Source organism: Vicia villosa, unplaced genomic scaffold, assembly GCF_029867415.1.
Source record: "Vicia villosa cultivar HV-30 ecotype Madison, WI unplaced genomic scaffold, Vvil1.0 ctg.000573F_1_1, whole genome shotgun sequence".
Lineage (NCBI taxonomy): Eukaryota > Viridiplantae > Streptophyta > Magnoliopsida > Fabales > Fabaceae > Vicia > Vicia villosa.
In genome coordinates, this window is record NW_026705262.1 from 575,721 (window position 1) to 591,131 (window position 15,411).

Genomic DNA, 15,411 nt, shown 5'->3' on the forward strand with positions numbered 1-15,411 from the left:
AAATGAAATGTGAAAGAAATTTGAAATTTTTAGTAAGATTAAAATTTAAAAATAGATTATTAATATTTTTTGTGATAATAAATAAATTAAGAAAAATTAAAATGAAAGTAAGAAAGTGTGGGAAAATGAAATGTAAAAGAAATTTAAATATGACTTCCATCATCTATGGCTTATATGTGATGTCATCATTCATGCAATAAAGTTGTAGGGAGAATGTTATTTAATTCGGACCAATGAAAAGCTAACATTTGGGGCATTCATTCAATAAAGTTGAAAGAGTGAATACTTAATTTGTTAGTTACAAAAATGACCTTTTATTAGTGCAAATAAATTTTGGTGAAAGGTTAATTTAGGCAATTTGGTCAATCTATTATTAATGAATAGATAGTAGATCTGTAACCTCCGTGACCTAACAATGGCAGATCTTGATTCATGCACTTAAACATAAATTAAACCATATGGGAAGCTTCGTTTCCACACCAGGAACATGAATATATAATCAAATTTCGTTTATCATGCGTAATTTAAACAAATCGATTCAAGTTTGGAAACGCCAAACCGTGACCGTATAGGCGAGCGTTTGGGACGCGTGAAGCTTTGAGGATGCTGCAGGTAGCTTCAGGAGACACCACATAATCGATTCCAGTCTTGAATTCGTCTCAAACCGGCCTGAATCCTTGAACCCGAATCTTGTTGTTCTTGAAATTTTTTTTCGTTCAAGAACGTGTCCCGCGGCCCCCCAAATCCTCCCCTTACGCTTTGAATCGATTTAAATATTTATATCTATTGCATTAGGTCAACAAAATTCCAGTTAATCTTGGAAATTAACATGGGGGATTTGATTTGCAAATTACATAATAATTTTCCTCTTTGGTCAAGATTGCTGGAGATTTTTGTATGATATTATGAGCGTGAATAGTGGCTTCTACCATTGGGCCAATCTGTTTTTTTTCTTCTTTTTTTTATTTATTTATTTCATAATTTGTATTCATGTCTTTTTTCAAATAAAAATCAAATAAGATATTTTTATAAAAAATGGATTTTAGTTAGCTATTGGGCTTGAGTTTTGATTGGGCTTACCATACATCCATGTTTTTGAATATACCCTCTCCTCTCTTTCTTTTTTTTTTTAATTTTAAAAGTTAATAGCCTTAACAATAATCACAAAACAAATGTTAGTAAAATTGAATAAAATAAAAAAAATTATAAAACCAAAGTAAAAAATAATTAACTGTTAGAGTTAAAGCTGGCAAATTTTGGGGTATGACAAAGTGCTTATTGCTTTATCTATCGGACAAATAGATTTTTGATTTACGGTTAAGGGTTAGGTCGGACAAACCACCTTATCGTTGTTTGCACAATAATATTACGGTTGTTATTGCTTAGGAATGAGGATTCTCCGTAGTAACCGTAATAATCTTGATAAATTATATTGCGCTTGATCACTTCTTGAATTGCTAAGGAATTAGGATACAAGACAGTATCAAAAGGTTTTCCGCTAAGGAATTAGGGAAGATAACTCTTGAGATTCGGTAATAATTCATGTACACAGATATTTCGTAAACAAGGATTAAAGGTTGTTGCAAGGCAATTCTTACACTTGACCCTAGCATAATTTCTCATATTGTTTTAAAGTCATTTTTACGCTTTCTATTAATTTGTTATCATTTATCGTTATTTCCAAACAAACAACAAAACCCCCATGTTCTTTTGTTCAATTGAATCGTTATGATAACTTATATTTCCTACGCAGTCCGTGAGTTCGATACTTGGGGATTAATCCCATTATTACTACATCGGTAAAAATAGTACACTTGCTATTTTACCGGTCACTAACCAAGACAATGTGGAAACATATCAAAAAATATCAACACAAATAGGACGAATGGCGGAGTTCTTAGGAGTCCCACAAAATAGGCGAAGAAACAAACAATCAACCTATCAAGAAGGGGACCCAATTCTAGAACAAGTTCGAACTGCAGTATGGCCTCCGCCGTTTCCCGCCTTGGAAGTTGAAGTGTAATCATGTTGAAAACTGATACACGCACGTCTCAAATAGACGTTTTGAAAAAGGTGATGTCATCATTTAATGATGGTTACGGCTAAGGGAAGTGGAAACGTCAAGTCTAGGCTTGAGAAGCTGCGAAGAGTAATCATGTCACGTGGGTACATTATTAAAATCATTATGATAATAAAAATAATTTTGGCAATTTTTAGGAATTGCTAAAACGCTACTCATGACAACTGCAGAATTAGATGTATAGAAGATTGAAAGACAAAATTGCATATATATTCCTGAGAAAGTCTGATTACAAAATAAACTAAGTACGGAACACAAAAGGGAAATACAAGGTTCAAAGTAACTAATTAAAGTCCCTAGGAAGATTATCTTTCATCTTCGAATATTGAGTTTCCCATAAAGACATACGACGTTCGATTAATGCATGTTGTCTTTTCAGTTCTTCGATTTCTGGCACTAGCTTCTGTGCCATTTCGAAGTGTCGAATCCCTGACTGCGCCACTTCAGTCAATTCTTGCTAATTGGTTTGTTGGATTGCTGCCTGACGAGACTAGGCATTCTTTATCTTCTTTTCGAGGAGTACAATTTCTTGTTTCCAGGATTTGATATTTGCTTCGCAAGCTTCATACCCCTTCCGGTTCTTCGAACGTTCAAGCTTAAGGGCGTCAGCCTTTTCTGTTGCATCATTAGCAGCTTTCCATGAGGAACTATGAGAAGTTACCTTTGTTGTGAGTTGCTCGTCAACATTTCGTTTTCAAAGAATATTAGATTGAATTTGATCAATCAGAGAACCCAGTAAAACAATCACTTCCGAAACCTCCTCTGAGACCAGAAGTAAATCCACTTTCTTCAAAAGATTGTTTAAGCTATGGTATTTGGTGGAATCCTTGCTTAGAACTTCAACGAGGTTGGTTTCAAAGAACTTTTCCCTTATTTGACGAAGGAGATTAGGAATATCATCCTTGTCACCAGACTCTGCCTGGACATTAGGAGAAGTTTTTCAAGCCCAATGGGCGAAACATTATCAACACTCATCATGGTCTTGAGGAAGCTAACGGGATCAGTTTTCTTGAGTTGCTCCAGTTCTGAAGGAGTAAGCATTGTTGGGGCCGGCTTCGAAGTAGTCACAAGAGTAACTATAGTCCCGAAGGTCGAAGTTTCATGAGGACCAGGCGTAGGCAAGTTGGAAGTTTCCCCCGCAGCATCTTGTTCAGATATAGTATCTTCGCTGCCAGTTGGTTGTCTAGCTGCATTATCACTATCTGAACATTGAGGATTTTCCCCCATATTGTCATCTTGATGAGTAGGTGGAGAGTCATCATTCGAATGGCTTTCTTCAGCAGCCAGAGTTGGAATGATGTTTGCAAGGGGCTGAGCGTCTTCGACAACCGGAGAAAGCGCAGGAGATTTTTGTCGAGAAACACCTGTGTTGAACAGTTAGAATTAATCAAAATGGAAAGGTTGCAAGAATTTCATTTGTCATTAGAAAAGGCATACGCTTACCTTGAAGATTGTCAAGATCAATGTTAAGACTAAATGTCTTGAGGTCGGAAGTAGCCGTACCCACATCATCCTACATTTATAAGGTAAGATGTTGAGCCTAATCATTAAAATTAAAATTTATAAAGATGATTATGTTATGAAATCCAAATACCTTGGTTGGAACGTTGTCTGGAATTGAGTTGTGGCTCTCTACAATGGGGATAGTACTAGCAGCTTTTAAGGGTGATTCCTAAGAAGATACCTTGTCACTCGATGAAGTAAGCTTCGAAGTCCCAGATCCCTTTCCTTTGGCTGAAGGGGTGGCAGGTTTCTGTCTTTTCTTCAGTGTTTGTCTAGTACAAGGAGGAGATTTATCTTCGTCATCTGAAGCAGCTGTTTGAGGAACTTTTCGCTTCGAAGATGCTGGAGGTTTCGAGCTCTGAAAATACATATTAAAACCAAGTGAGTAATATTCATAAAATAACACAAGTTAGAATATAAAGTATGTATGTACCGTGGGTTTCTTTCCAGTGGTGACAGAGTCACTCCCACTTGTCTTGGTGCTCTTCGAAGCTCCAGAACCCTTCTGTGCAGAGGCCTCCTTGATATTTCTCTTTCGAGTAACGACTGTGAACAAAATGTAAATCAGTATTTCAGTGAAGAATGAGAAGTTAGTCGAAGGATTGTCTAAACCCCAACCTTCAGGTATTGGAGTCAAGACGCGAACGTGCTCAAGACCTATATGAAGATGTCCTTTGAAAGTATCCAAGGTATGCTTAGTCGGGACCACTCGTTCGGCGCGTTTTTTAGATTGTTCCTGAAGGAGTTTTATGAGATTCCCACACACGAACCAGTCTGGAAAAGGAGGGCTTAAAGCCACCCCAAAATCAGCGCTAGGTAGTGGAGGGAATTTTGGAGGATTAAGTTTGAAAGCCACCTCATAACGTAGTTCAGGTCGAACAGACGTGGGCAGTTTCAACTTATCCAGTTTAGCAGAAAACTTTTCACGTAAAATGACTGCAGCTTCACGAACGGTCCGACTAAGATCATCAGGCCTATAAATAGTTTCAAAGAATTTTTGAAAGGCTTGGATTTCTTTAATATGAGTCGAAGTACCTTTGTGGAAGTTAGCCTGTACATCAGCAAAAGCTTCAGTTAGTTCTTGAGTAAGGCTCTCAGCATCGAAGATTTGCGTAGTGTAGTAGTCTGTCCACCATTGATGAAAATCTATGGTAGAATAAAAAGCAGGTTTGAAAGAGACAGAAGAGAGATTGGTGATGCCAATGTATCTGGCGATTTTTGATTCGTATTCATCTTCGGCTAGATGCAAAGTGTGTAGACACATATGATTCCTTTTGTCGTACATACATTTTGGTTTCAATTGAACCAATCTAAATTGTCTCGATACTAGATTTGGTTGGTAACAAAGAAGACAACAGTGACTTTTTGGAGATCTAAGTCGGTGATATAACAACTTTGGGGTGAGGAAAGTTTCCCAGATGGCCATGGATTCGGCTTGTTGGTCGGAAGAAGTTGCTGGAAATTCTCGAGTAAACCATTCGGGACCCACTTTCCATTGTACGAATGGAGTCATCGAGGGACTGAATTGATAACGTTTAGCGAACATCATTATGTATGCCAAGAAGGTTTCACGAAGTTTGCCAGTTTCTTCTTTTGGAGTTAGGTAAGCTAGTATGGTTCCTTCCACTGTTCGATTCTTTATAGCTGCACTTTCTTCATCCACAACACTTTTGTATGGGAGGTGAGCCTCAAAAGTGGCATTGAGCCATAGTTGCAACAACCAGAAAGGACCAACAAAAAGAAGAGATCCTGTTTTGTAGTTCTTAACAAGGTCTGTTGCTTCACCGAGATTCTCGTAGAGAAATCCTAGAATTAACTGGCTTAAGTTTAACTTTTTCCCAGCATTCAGCTGGTTAGCCATGCAAAGATATCTCTTTGCTACTTGTATAGACCTAGAACAAAAAACGCATCTCGAAAGCCAGAGTGCTAAGAATGCAATATGTTCTTCATTCGAGACTTCTGCGTTCGTTTCTTCATGATATTGTTGAATGAAAGCAGTGTAAGTAACTGTTGCTTCATTAAATTGGATGGTGTCAGTATCCATGAAATTGGGATCGAAGGTCTCTCCAGTTGGTCGAAGCCCTGTGATAGCAGCTACGTCGAAAAGGGTAGGGGTAACCATTCCACATGGTAGGTGGAAAGTATTGTGAGAAGTATCCCAGAAATAAACTGACGCTACTAACATGGTTTGGTTATATTCTAAGCCTGTTTTGGATAACTAGATTAGGTCATAAATCCCTAGTTGTTTCCAGAAGGAAGCCTTTTGCTTTTCCACCTTCGCTAACCAAGCGTAGTACAATTCAGGATCTTTTGCCAAAGGGATTGACCTAAAGACTTTCACAAAATTGGTTACATAGTTTAACCTAATTTTCTCTAAGGCCAAAGAAGTTTCAATTGAGGTTTCTTCTGCGTTGACAGGATCAGCTAAGATTGGATGGCCATCTTCATCTATCTTATTCTTGCTAACTAAAGGTCTAGTTTTATAATAAGCAGGGAAAAATTTACTCAAAGAGGGGTTATTTCCTCCTGGTAAAGGACTCATGAAAGAATGAGTTTTTCCAGAAAGTTCAAAAGGAATGATTACCTGAGAAGCATAGATAGCGCGCGTCTCTGCAGCATATGGGTCTGGAATGTGTTCTTGATTCCCTATTTGTGTGGGATTTTGAAGTTTCTGAATGGGTTGAAGAGCATTTAAAGAAGACGCCATGAGTAAATTTGATTAGAGGAATGGGTTAAGTGTAACCAAAGAGGATTTTCTTTTCTATGAAGAAAGTAGGAAAATAGAAGTGAAAGTTATGAGAGGGTAGAAGTTCAAGTATTTAAAGGTTTAACGGAAACCCTTTCAAATATTTTGGGTAAGAGTCAAAGACACGCGACAGGCGTTGATTTAATCCAACGGCGGTCGAATAATTATTAGCCTTACTCCTAGTATATAGGAGTAATGATCATGAAGTAATGCCAGAACGTGCGAATGTAAGTTCTGAGAAGACATCTTTGAAAATACAAGACGTTTTGAAAGCTGAATCATAAATGATTATGACGTTAGTCAGTTGTCTTGGAACTCTAAGAAGTGAGTAAAATGAAATCTCATCATGACAAGAAACGCTTATTTCTCTTGTTTTCGAAACAGGCATTTATTGGGGGCAATTTGTTGGCTGAAGATTTCGTTTAGAAAGAATATTCTTTTAAGAGTTAGAATTCAAAGGAAGATGGTTACTGATGGCCATCTCTGAGATTAAAAATGGCTACTGACGGCCATGTTTCGAGAATGATTGTTTGAGTTGGAACGAAGATAGTTAGAAATTGGAGCTAATTCGAAGAGGGTTATCTTTGAGACAAACGTTTTACGAAATACGTAAGGTACTGAGGCTTAACGTGTTTTTCGTGGCATTCTCGGTTCTGATCAGGTTGCCATGCGTCGAAAGAGGATTCAGGCGGGATGATTTGAATTTCGAAGTGGTCTATGTAACCGCACAAGGACAGATGGCGTCCCAGGGATTCTTGTGAGCAATGTGGCATCAGATTAGTGTAGGACCGTTAGGGTCGAAATTAGTATAAATAAGGGTCTTAATGTTACGATTCCGTGTGTTCATTTTGTACAAATCACTCACAAATCAATCAAGTATCAAGTGTTTAGAGAACGAGTTCGCTGAGAAATGTACGTATGACACCAACACCATTTTAAATACATTTGTATCTTTCTTTATTCAAGTATCTTTTCAATTCCTTTTATTTTCTTTGTTTAACTTTCATTTCGAAGCACTTTACATTTTTGCATTTTACATTCTTGCACGTTATATTTCTGCACTTTACATTCCTACAATTTACATGCTTTTGTTTATGTTTCTTTTGTCGAAAGTCATATTAACATATGTAAAAAGTGTTGTTTTTAAGTGAATATTCATTCGATCACATCACAAACAAGTTTTCTTGAAGTCAGAACAAACAAACATGAATCAAATCATGTCGAGAGGCAATTGTTTGACTATGTCCTAGGATCAATCTAGTCGATCCTGCGAGTAACCAAAGTATATTTTATAGTTTGGAGGACTAGCGTTTGTTTACCGGAAATCACCATAAACAGAATACTATGATGAGACAAGGTATGATGATGTGTTGATATCCAAATGTTTCGGTTAAACATTCGGATTGGATTGTCTTACATGACTTTGCACTTGTTATTCTTGTGTATGCTTGAATCGAAGCGGGCCAAGGGCTAGGTTGGGAACATGACTCCTACCTTGTGGTCAATGGAGTGTCCCGGACTTTGTGGTCCATGATATAGCTCGATCTTGTGATCATTGGGGCTCACACCTGAGCTACCGTTGCAGTGTGCTTGTGAGGGTCGCGTGGCATTTTACTCACTTGGTGTTAACACACTTGCGTGCTCGGTATGGTGGGGTTATGTGGCCATGTAGGCTGATACATAATCGGTAATTCACCTCTAGTGAAGTCAAGTAGACTAAGAACTAGGCTTTCGCCTGATGGGCTCATGTGTCAAGACGACGGTTCGGTACTTGGTGTGAACACACGTGCGTAAAGGTGGTTACCGGGACAATGACGCCATTTCGGCTAATGTCATCTCGCGGCCAAATAGGCTTGTGCGAACCCGCTTAACTATTCTTGCAGTGTGCTTGTACGAGTCTCTTGACAATAGGCATGGGTGTAACTCATCGAGGGTGTGTATTTTATAACCTAGTCGAGGCATTAACGCGCTTCTGGATTCCCCATACATGGGTATGGGTTTGCATACGTGTTTGTTGTACTATTTGTGTACTTGTGATATGATGACTCCTATGGTGGACGATTCATGTGTTTGCTCCGTTTGTGTACTGGATGTGAGGATAAACCCTGAATCAATGGTGGATTCATTTTATGATGCATGTACCCTGTAGAACCGAGTGAACCCATAGGATAGGCGGACTCACTAAGATTTAGAAATCTCACCCCAATCAACTTATCTTTTTCAGGTGCAGTTTAGTAGTGGTTGGTCAGTAGCAGGTTTGGACTGAAGACTTGGAAGTGGTGATGGCTCGGAGACTCCGTCAGATCTCATTTTTCGCTGTGCAGATCCATTGAAGACACATGTTTTGTAATTCTTATTAGAATTTTGTGTTGTATTTTATATGGATCATCTTGTATCTTTGGCTTTTGTATGTACTCAATATCTATTTTTAACGTTTCATGCATAATATACTAGTCAGTTATGTATGGGGTGTTACAATAACAGAGTATAAATATGACTTTTACACTAATTTATTTTTATTTAATTTTATAAAAATTTATCTAAACATACCATCGATTCACTTTTAGTCAAAATCAATTTTACTAAATTAATTCACTCAAAATAATGCTATAAGATGTTTTATCCCTTCTTAAAGATTATTTTTAACATAACCATATAAGATAATCTCATCTTCCCACTAAACATCTTTAGCTAATTACCTACAGTTGAATAGAGAATAAAAATAAGATCAAAAATAAAGAAAAAGTAATATAAAATGATGAGATAAATGGTATTTTAAAAAGAAAGATAAATTTGTTTTGTAATGTAAAGAAGTAGTGGCCTTGGTTGCTTGCCATTAGAGTGTGATGAATGACTAATAACCACTGAAACTAAACTCAGGCAAAGGTATGATGAGCCTGGGTGACTCATTCATTCTCTGAAAGCAACAATGTTGCACACCACTCCCTCCTCCTCTTCCTATCTCCACACAACAATTCTTCATCCTCAATCTCATTCTCCTTCTCTTCTCTCTTCTTCTTCTTCTTCCTATAAGCCATGTTCACTTCTCAACAACCACTTTCACACTCAATCTCTTCTTCAATTTACCAACTTCCCACGGAAAATCCATTCTCCATTAAGACCCAAGGTTCGTTTTACTTTGTTCATGTATTTGAATTTTATTTTAAGTCTTGTTTATTAGTGATCGTTTTCTTTTTAACAAAGGTGCTGAAGAAAGTGATAAATTGCTCCACAACTGAGCCGTTGAAGGTTATGATATCAGGTGCACCTGCATCTGGCAAGGGAACACAATGTGAATTGATTGTTACTAAGGTAACTTTATTGCTTCCTCTCTCTCATATAAAATTTCACTTTTAAAATATTGTAATGATTTATAAGCAATAGTTCACTAAGTTAAGCATTTTTAAGAAAATTGGTAGTTGGATTTGGGAATAATTTCAGTAGTAATTAGACTACAAGCACTAAATTGTTTAAGTAAACTATGGGCTAAATATTTCTACTTTCCCGATAAGTTTCCCGTTAAGTCAGCTTAGTTGGTAGCTTTAGGGGGACATCAGACTGCAAGGATCTGAGTTGGAACCTGCCATCCTACTTATTCACTTTTAAATGATGAAATTTCAGCCATTATGCTACTTGAACAAAAAATATATATATTTCTATTACCTAATAATACCCTTGTGGAAGGCCTATAAGCCGAACCTAAGATTGAGAATGAGTTTATTAATTGTGAGGGTTAGATAATGTCAGGTGTTCATTGGGAGATACACAGGATACCTGGTTTCAAAAACCATGAACCATGGAACACAATGTATTTCCATTGCCCAGTAGTTTTCCTAAGCGAAAATAATTTGGTCCGTAAGTCATCCATTTCTAAAGGATGAGTACCTATATATAAAACAAAACGATCGTGAAGGTGATTCTTGCATCCTTCTAGAGCGGTCTTTTATTCATCTTATGGTATTTGAATTGCCAATGCATCTCCTTTACTACACGGTTTTGGAAATTGTGAAATCTAACGAGTTTTGTAGCACTTGCTTAGAGGACAATGCCAGCACAACAGAGAAAAATGAGGCAGGAAGAGATAAGAAACCTTAAACGATTAATATTATTGATAGCAGTGGCATGACAGCTTGTAATGTGCATTCATTGAAACAAATGTTCAGGCCTGATCAGATATGTTGTGTTGTGTCTCTTTCTGCAGTATGGATTGGTGCACATATCAACCGGAGACTTGTTAAGACAAGAAGTAGCAGCTGGCACAGAAATAGGAAATAAAGCAAAAGAGTTCATGAATGCTGGTCGCTTGGTTCCTGATGAAATTGTGACTGCTGTATAGTCAAGAATTGCACATTTTGATATTCAGTTCCAACGTGCTCCATTTTTATATGCTGATAGACATGCCTTTGTTTGTTTTGTTTTGTCTTTCTCTTGTAGATGGTGGCAGCACGCTTATCTCTCGAAGATGCAAAGCAAAAAGGGTGGCTTCTTGACGGTTACCCTCGGAGTTTGGCTCAAGCGGAGAGCCTGGAGAAAATGCAGATAAGACCTGATGTGTATATTGTGTTAGATGTATGTTAAGGCCTGTTTTTTTTTTTACTGTTAAGCCTGGAAAAATAATATATGTAATTTAATAGTATTCCGTAGAGTAATGTATGCGATCTATATCTATTAATCAGAAACAAACTGTTCAATTTTCCTTGCTAAGTTATTAAATTTTCTAATACTCAGGTTCCTGATGAAATTCTGATCGACAGATGTGTTGGTAGAAGGCTAGATCCAGTAACTGGGAAGATATACCATCAGAAATTTTTTCCACCGGAGACTGATGAAGTCAAAGCAAGGTTGATAACTCGTCCTGATGACACCCAAGAAAAGGTATGATATGATATACTCCTCTTTTTATTTTTTGCCATCTTCATTGATATACAACTAGGCCATATCATGTGAAAATGCATCAGATATGTGAAAATGTATCCTTCCAAACTAATTTATGTATATATATTCAATTATTCTCAGGTTATATCACGCCTGAGCATATATAAGCAAAATGCAGATGCAGTATCTTCCTCTTATTCAAACATAACAAATAAGGTTACTAAAGATTATTTTTCTTATATATGTTATTGCAATATTGTCAACCAGTGGGACATTCTCATTTTTTAGTTATTTGTCATATGTGCAGATTGATGGCAGCCGTCTTAAAGAAGAAGTTTTCAAAGATGTTGAATCTTTATTAACTCAATTACAGCAGAATAAAGAGAAAATAGTGAATTCTGAAGGTATGAATTTTCAAAAGCATATTTCAAACTTCGCCCAAAATAGTGAATTATGAAAGTTTATTAACAGTTATTTATTCAGAAAAACCAATTCTTGATATGAAAAAGGGGGCAGCATCTTTGATCCAGGTAGATGACAGTACTTTGTAAAAGGAATTGTTTCTTTATTTTGATTATTTTTACAAAAGCCTCCTTTGTGTATCTTTTCTTATTTTGCTTTAGCTTGTTTCAGGATAAATGGAGAGGAATTCCGACTAAACTAAACAACATTCCCCATTCTCGAGATATCAGGAAATATTTTTATGATGATGTGCTACTAGCTACACAGAGGGCTATCAATGATGGAAAAATTAGATTGAAGGTATAAGAATAACGATAGTCCAAGAATTTTGTGTCTTGTTTTTAATACGTTGAGGGGGCCTAAGCTGATATATATGTTTTTCATTTCAAATCAAATAGGTTGACATCAACATTCCTGAGCTGAATCCAGAAATGGTATGGAGTATGGACTTTTTTTTTGTCTCTCTCTTTTGATTTTCTCTTAATGCCTTGATATAATCATTTGTTTCGGTATACAGGATGTTTATCGCATTGGTACCTTGATGGAACTTAGTAGATCTCTTGCACTTTCATTTGCTGATGATGGGAAACGTGTAAAGGTGTTTTCCTGACTCATTTCGCTCTAACATAAAACATTTTGTTTGTATATAGAAGGCACTTTCTATCTGTGAATGTCAACATAGTTCTCTTTGTTTAAACTTTCTTCAACTTCGTCATCCAGGTTTGTGTACAAGGGTCAATGGGAGAAGGTGCTCTTTCTGGAATGCCGTTGCAGCTTGCTGGAAGTCGAAAGATTTTAGAGTTCATGGATTGGGGTGATTATGGTGCAAAAGGAACATTCATCAACATTGGTTCGATAGGTATATCAATGAGCTACAGCTTGTATGATTCTGCTGTTGTGCATTATTATTGGTTGGACACATTTAGAATTTGGTCTTACTGATTCCAGCTTAATGTCTAATCTCAGGTGCTGCAGAGGTTGAAGAGCAAGATGACATATATATCTTGGTGGCTCCTCAGAATGCCGTTGGGAATTGTATTATTGATGTAAGGGGATAGAGTGAAAGTTTGACAGATTTAATAGCTTATCACATTCTGAACCTTCTATTCACCTTGATTTTGATATACATCCTCTGGTCACTATTATAAGAAAATTTCACTTTTTGTGGTACATTTGTCTGTTAATGTATGTAGTCCATATATGGTGTATATTTGCTTATAATAGTGACTGGATGGTGTATATTTTCGTAACCCTTCCAAGCTGCTATCTCTTCTTTTTCTTGGCTATCTTAATATTTTCTGAGGTTGGATGTACAGGATTTAAAAGCAATGACCAGTGCTGCCGAACACAGACCAGTTATCTTAATCAACGCTAAGCTTAAGGTTCATTTCATAGTTCCGTGTAGTTCAAGTTTATTTCATGATATAGTTGCACGATTTACAAGTTTTTAAGATTTGCCTCTACTCGTCATTAACTAATACATTTCGATGAATTCAGGATTTACCGGCTTCCAGTGGTATTATGCAAGTGAGTACTAACCCAGCAAGTTGAAGATAACAATTTATTCAAGAGAAAAGTAAGGTTATATAATTTTGTCTTCTTAATCACTAGACAATGGGGCGAGACAAAAGACTTGAGTACGCAGCATCGTTTGAAAGTTGCTATCTCTTCCGGCTTCTCTATTATGCAGGCACCCAATATCCCATAATGGGAGCTCTCAGGTAGACGGTTACATATATTTCTATCATTAATTTTTTTTAATCATATGTTTGGTTGAGAAAGTAACTAACTTGGCTGGACTGGTATGTAGGATGTCGTATCCATACCGGTATGAGCTGTACAGGAGAGTAGATGAGTCACCTGGAAAAGAGAAGTATGTAATTTTGTCTACTTTTCCTCAAATGCCTACCATTGATGAAGTTAATGATTCCTTTGAAGGAAAACCAAGGTAACAAACAACAGATCTTCAATTTTTATAAGCTAAATATTCTGAAACCAGTCTATGAACATTTTTTTTTGCCTAACATTTAAACTTGACACTAAATTTTTTTGTAGAAATGGAACCAGGAAAGCCTCAGGGTTTTGGTTAGAAACATCTCTAGCCTCAATCTACTATTAGTTGTTTAAATTTTTATCATCACTGTATGGATGTAACAATTTTCTCTGCAGGGGCTTCTTGAGTGAAATATTTTGAGCATGCTGGAAGTGGCAAAGTCAGAGCTTGTGGTACAATTTTCTGGTGGTGTGACATGTTGAAGATTCAAAGAATTTTCAAACTATAAATGATCTTGACAGTTTTAAAGCAGGGTTGAAAAATGTGTTTATAAGCAACTGTATTAATAAATATTATGGGCCTCACATGATAGCAAATGTATTGTCTTTTCGGTTACTCCACTATCTTTAAAGAGTAAATAAGCAAAAATAACATCATTCATAATTAATAAATTGTTAATACTATTACTAATATTTCTTTAATTATGGTGATTTATTTTAGAGTATCGAGTTGGTCATATGAAGAATATGAAGAATTTGTTAAGAAGTGTGATTAGACCTAACTCAACCTTACAAAACCGGTTTGTAGGGTGAGGATTGCCCTCACTTATAAGGACATGTTCAGGCCATATTATCCGATGTGGGACTCTTAACAGAATTTCCCCAAGTAGGCCAATTCTCCCTTCGTCCTATATTATTTGTCACATTTTGTCATTTCACAAAGATTAAAAAACAATAATAAATGAAAGAGAGAATAGCGACTTTACCAAATTATCCTGATTAACTATTGGTGTATTCAAATTAGCATTAATGTTAAGTGAAAAAACAATAAATTAAAAATATTTATTAGAGAATACGATTGAAAAATTAAATATAAAATTGTCTTGGTAATGTAAAGTGACAAATATTTTGGGATAAATTGTTTTCCTAAATGTGACAATTAAATTTAGACGTAGGGAGTAGTATATACCAAAATATAAAAGAGTAAATAAACTTGTTAATCCTTGAATTTGTATATCTATAAAATTAATTCTCATTTAAAAAAACTAAATACTGCATCAATTTTCTTAACTTATATTAAAGATAGAGGTATTCATGGTACATGTCAATCCGCAAATCCACTCATCCAACCCAATCCAACCCAACTCTTATTTTTATCTAACCCAATTATGTACGGGTTCAATCCAAATCAAACCATTCAAACTCATTAGTATTTAGTTCGGGTAATGAGTTTGAAATTTTAAACCCGCAAACCAACCTATTGACATGTCACTCTATTTTAATTTATTCTATTTATAAATTATCTAGCATAAATCTTACCGTGCATATATTTTTTTAAATATAATTATAGTTTTTATTAATTGTAAAAGTCAAAGTTTAAATCAAATTTGATAGATCAAATTTATTTATTCGAATAGAGATATATTTTTAGATTATACTTTATACCATTTGTATATATTTTTTGACTTGATCTGAATCGTAAAAGAATTTTTAAATATTAAATGATAAATTTTGATTCAAATCAAATACAAAATTTTAATTATTTTTTAAATGTTTTTGTAAAATAAATGTTTAATTAAATTGATATTTTATCTAAAATTTAAATATTATATTTAGTAGTTGACCCATGGACTCACCCCCAATCAAAGATGTCCTCTTCGATCTATCGAGTTTGGTCGTTTAGAAATAAATTGTTTTTATTATTTATTGAGTGTTTGGGTTACAGCTGCTCTTTCTTCATTTTCCAACTCCA

The 15,411-nt window shown here is 35.8% G+C and overlaps 1 protein-coding gene across 1 annotated transcript; it reads left to right on the forward strand.

The window, feature by feature from the left end:
- The first annotated feature begins 9,150 nt into the window (after positions 1-9,150).
- On the forward strand, positions 9,151-14,055 carry LOC131629510 (adenylate kinase 5, chloroplastic-like). The gene is made up of 19 exons (XM_058900294.1): positions 9,151-9,456; positions 9,534-9,641; positions 10,531-10,659; positions 10,764-10,898; positions 11,058-11,204; positions 11,346-11,420; positions 11,512-11,608; positions 11,688-11,734; positions 11,838-11,966; positions 12,065-12,100; positions 12,184-12,264; positions 12,387-12,525; positions 12,633-12,712; positions 12,983-13,048; positions 13,164-13,193; positions 13,278-13,387; positions 13,477-13,614; positions 13,722-13,751; positions 13,836-14,055. The coding sequence occupies exons 1-19, from the start codon at positions 9,259-9,261 to the stop codon at positions 13,858-13,860; spliced, it is 1,800 nt and encodes a 599-aa protein (XP_058756277.1). The 5' UTR covers positions 9,151-9,258; the 3' UTR covers positions 13,861-14,055.
- Positions 14,056-15,411: the final 1,356 nt, after the last annotated feature.

Coding starts and splice junctions, on each gene's coding strand:
- LOC131629510 (XM_058900294.1), top strand. CDS start 9,259: ATGTTGCACACCACTCCCTCCTCCTCTTCCTATCTCCACACAACAATT. Junction 11,421..11,511: donor ATTCAAACATAACAAATAAG/GTTACTAAAGAT, acceptor TCATATGTGCAG/ATTGATGGCAGCCGTCTTAA. Junction 11,967..12,064: donor ATGGAAAAATTAGATTGAAG/GTATAAGAATAA, acceptor CAAATCAAATAG/GTTGACATCAACATTCCTGA.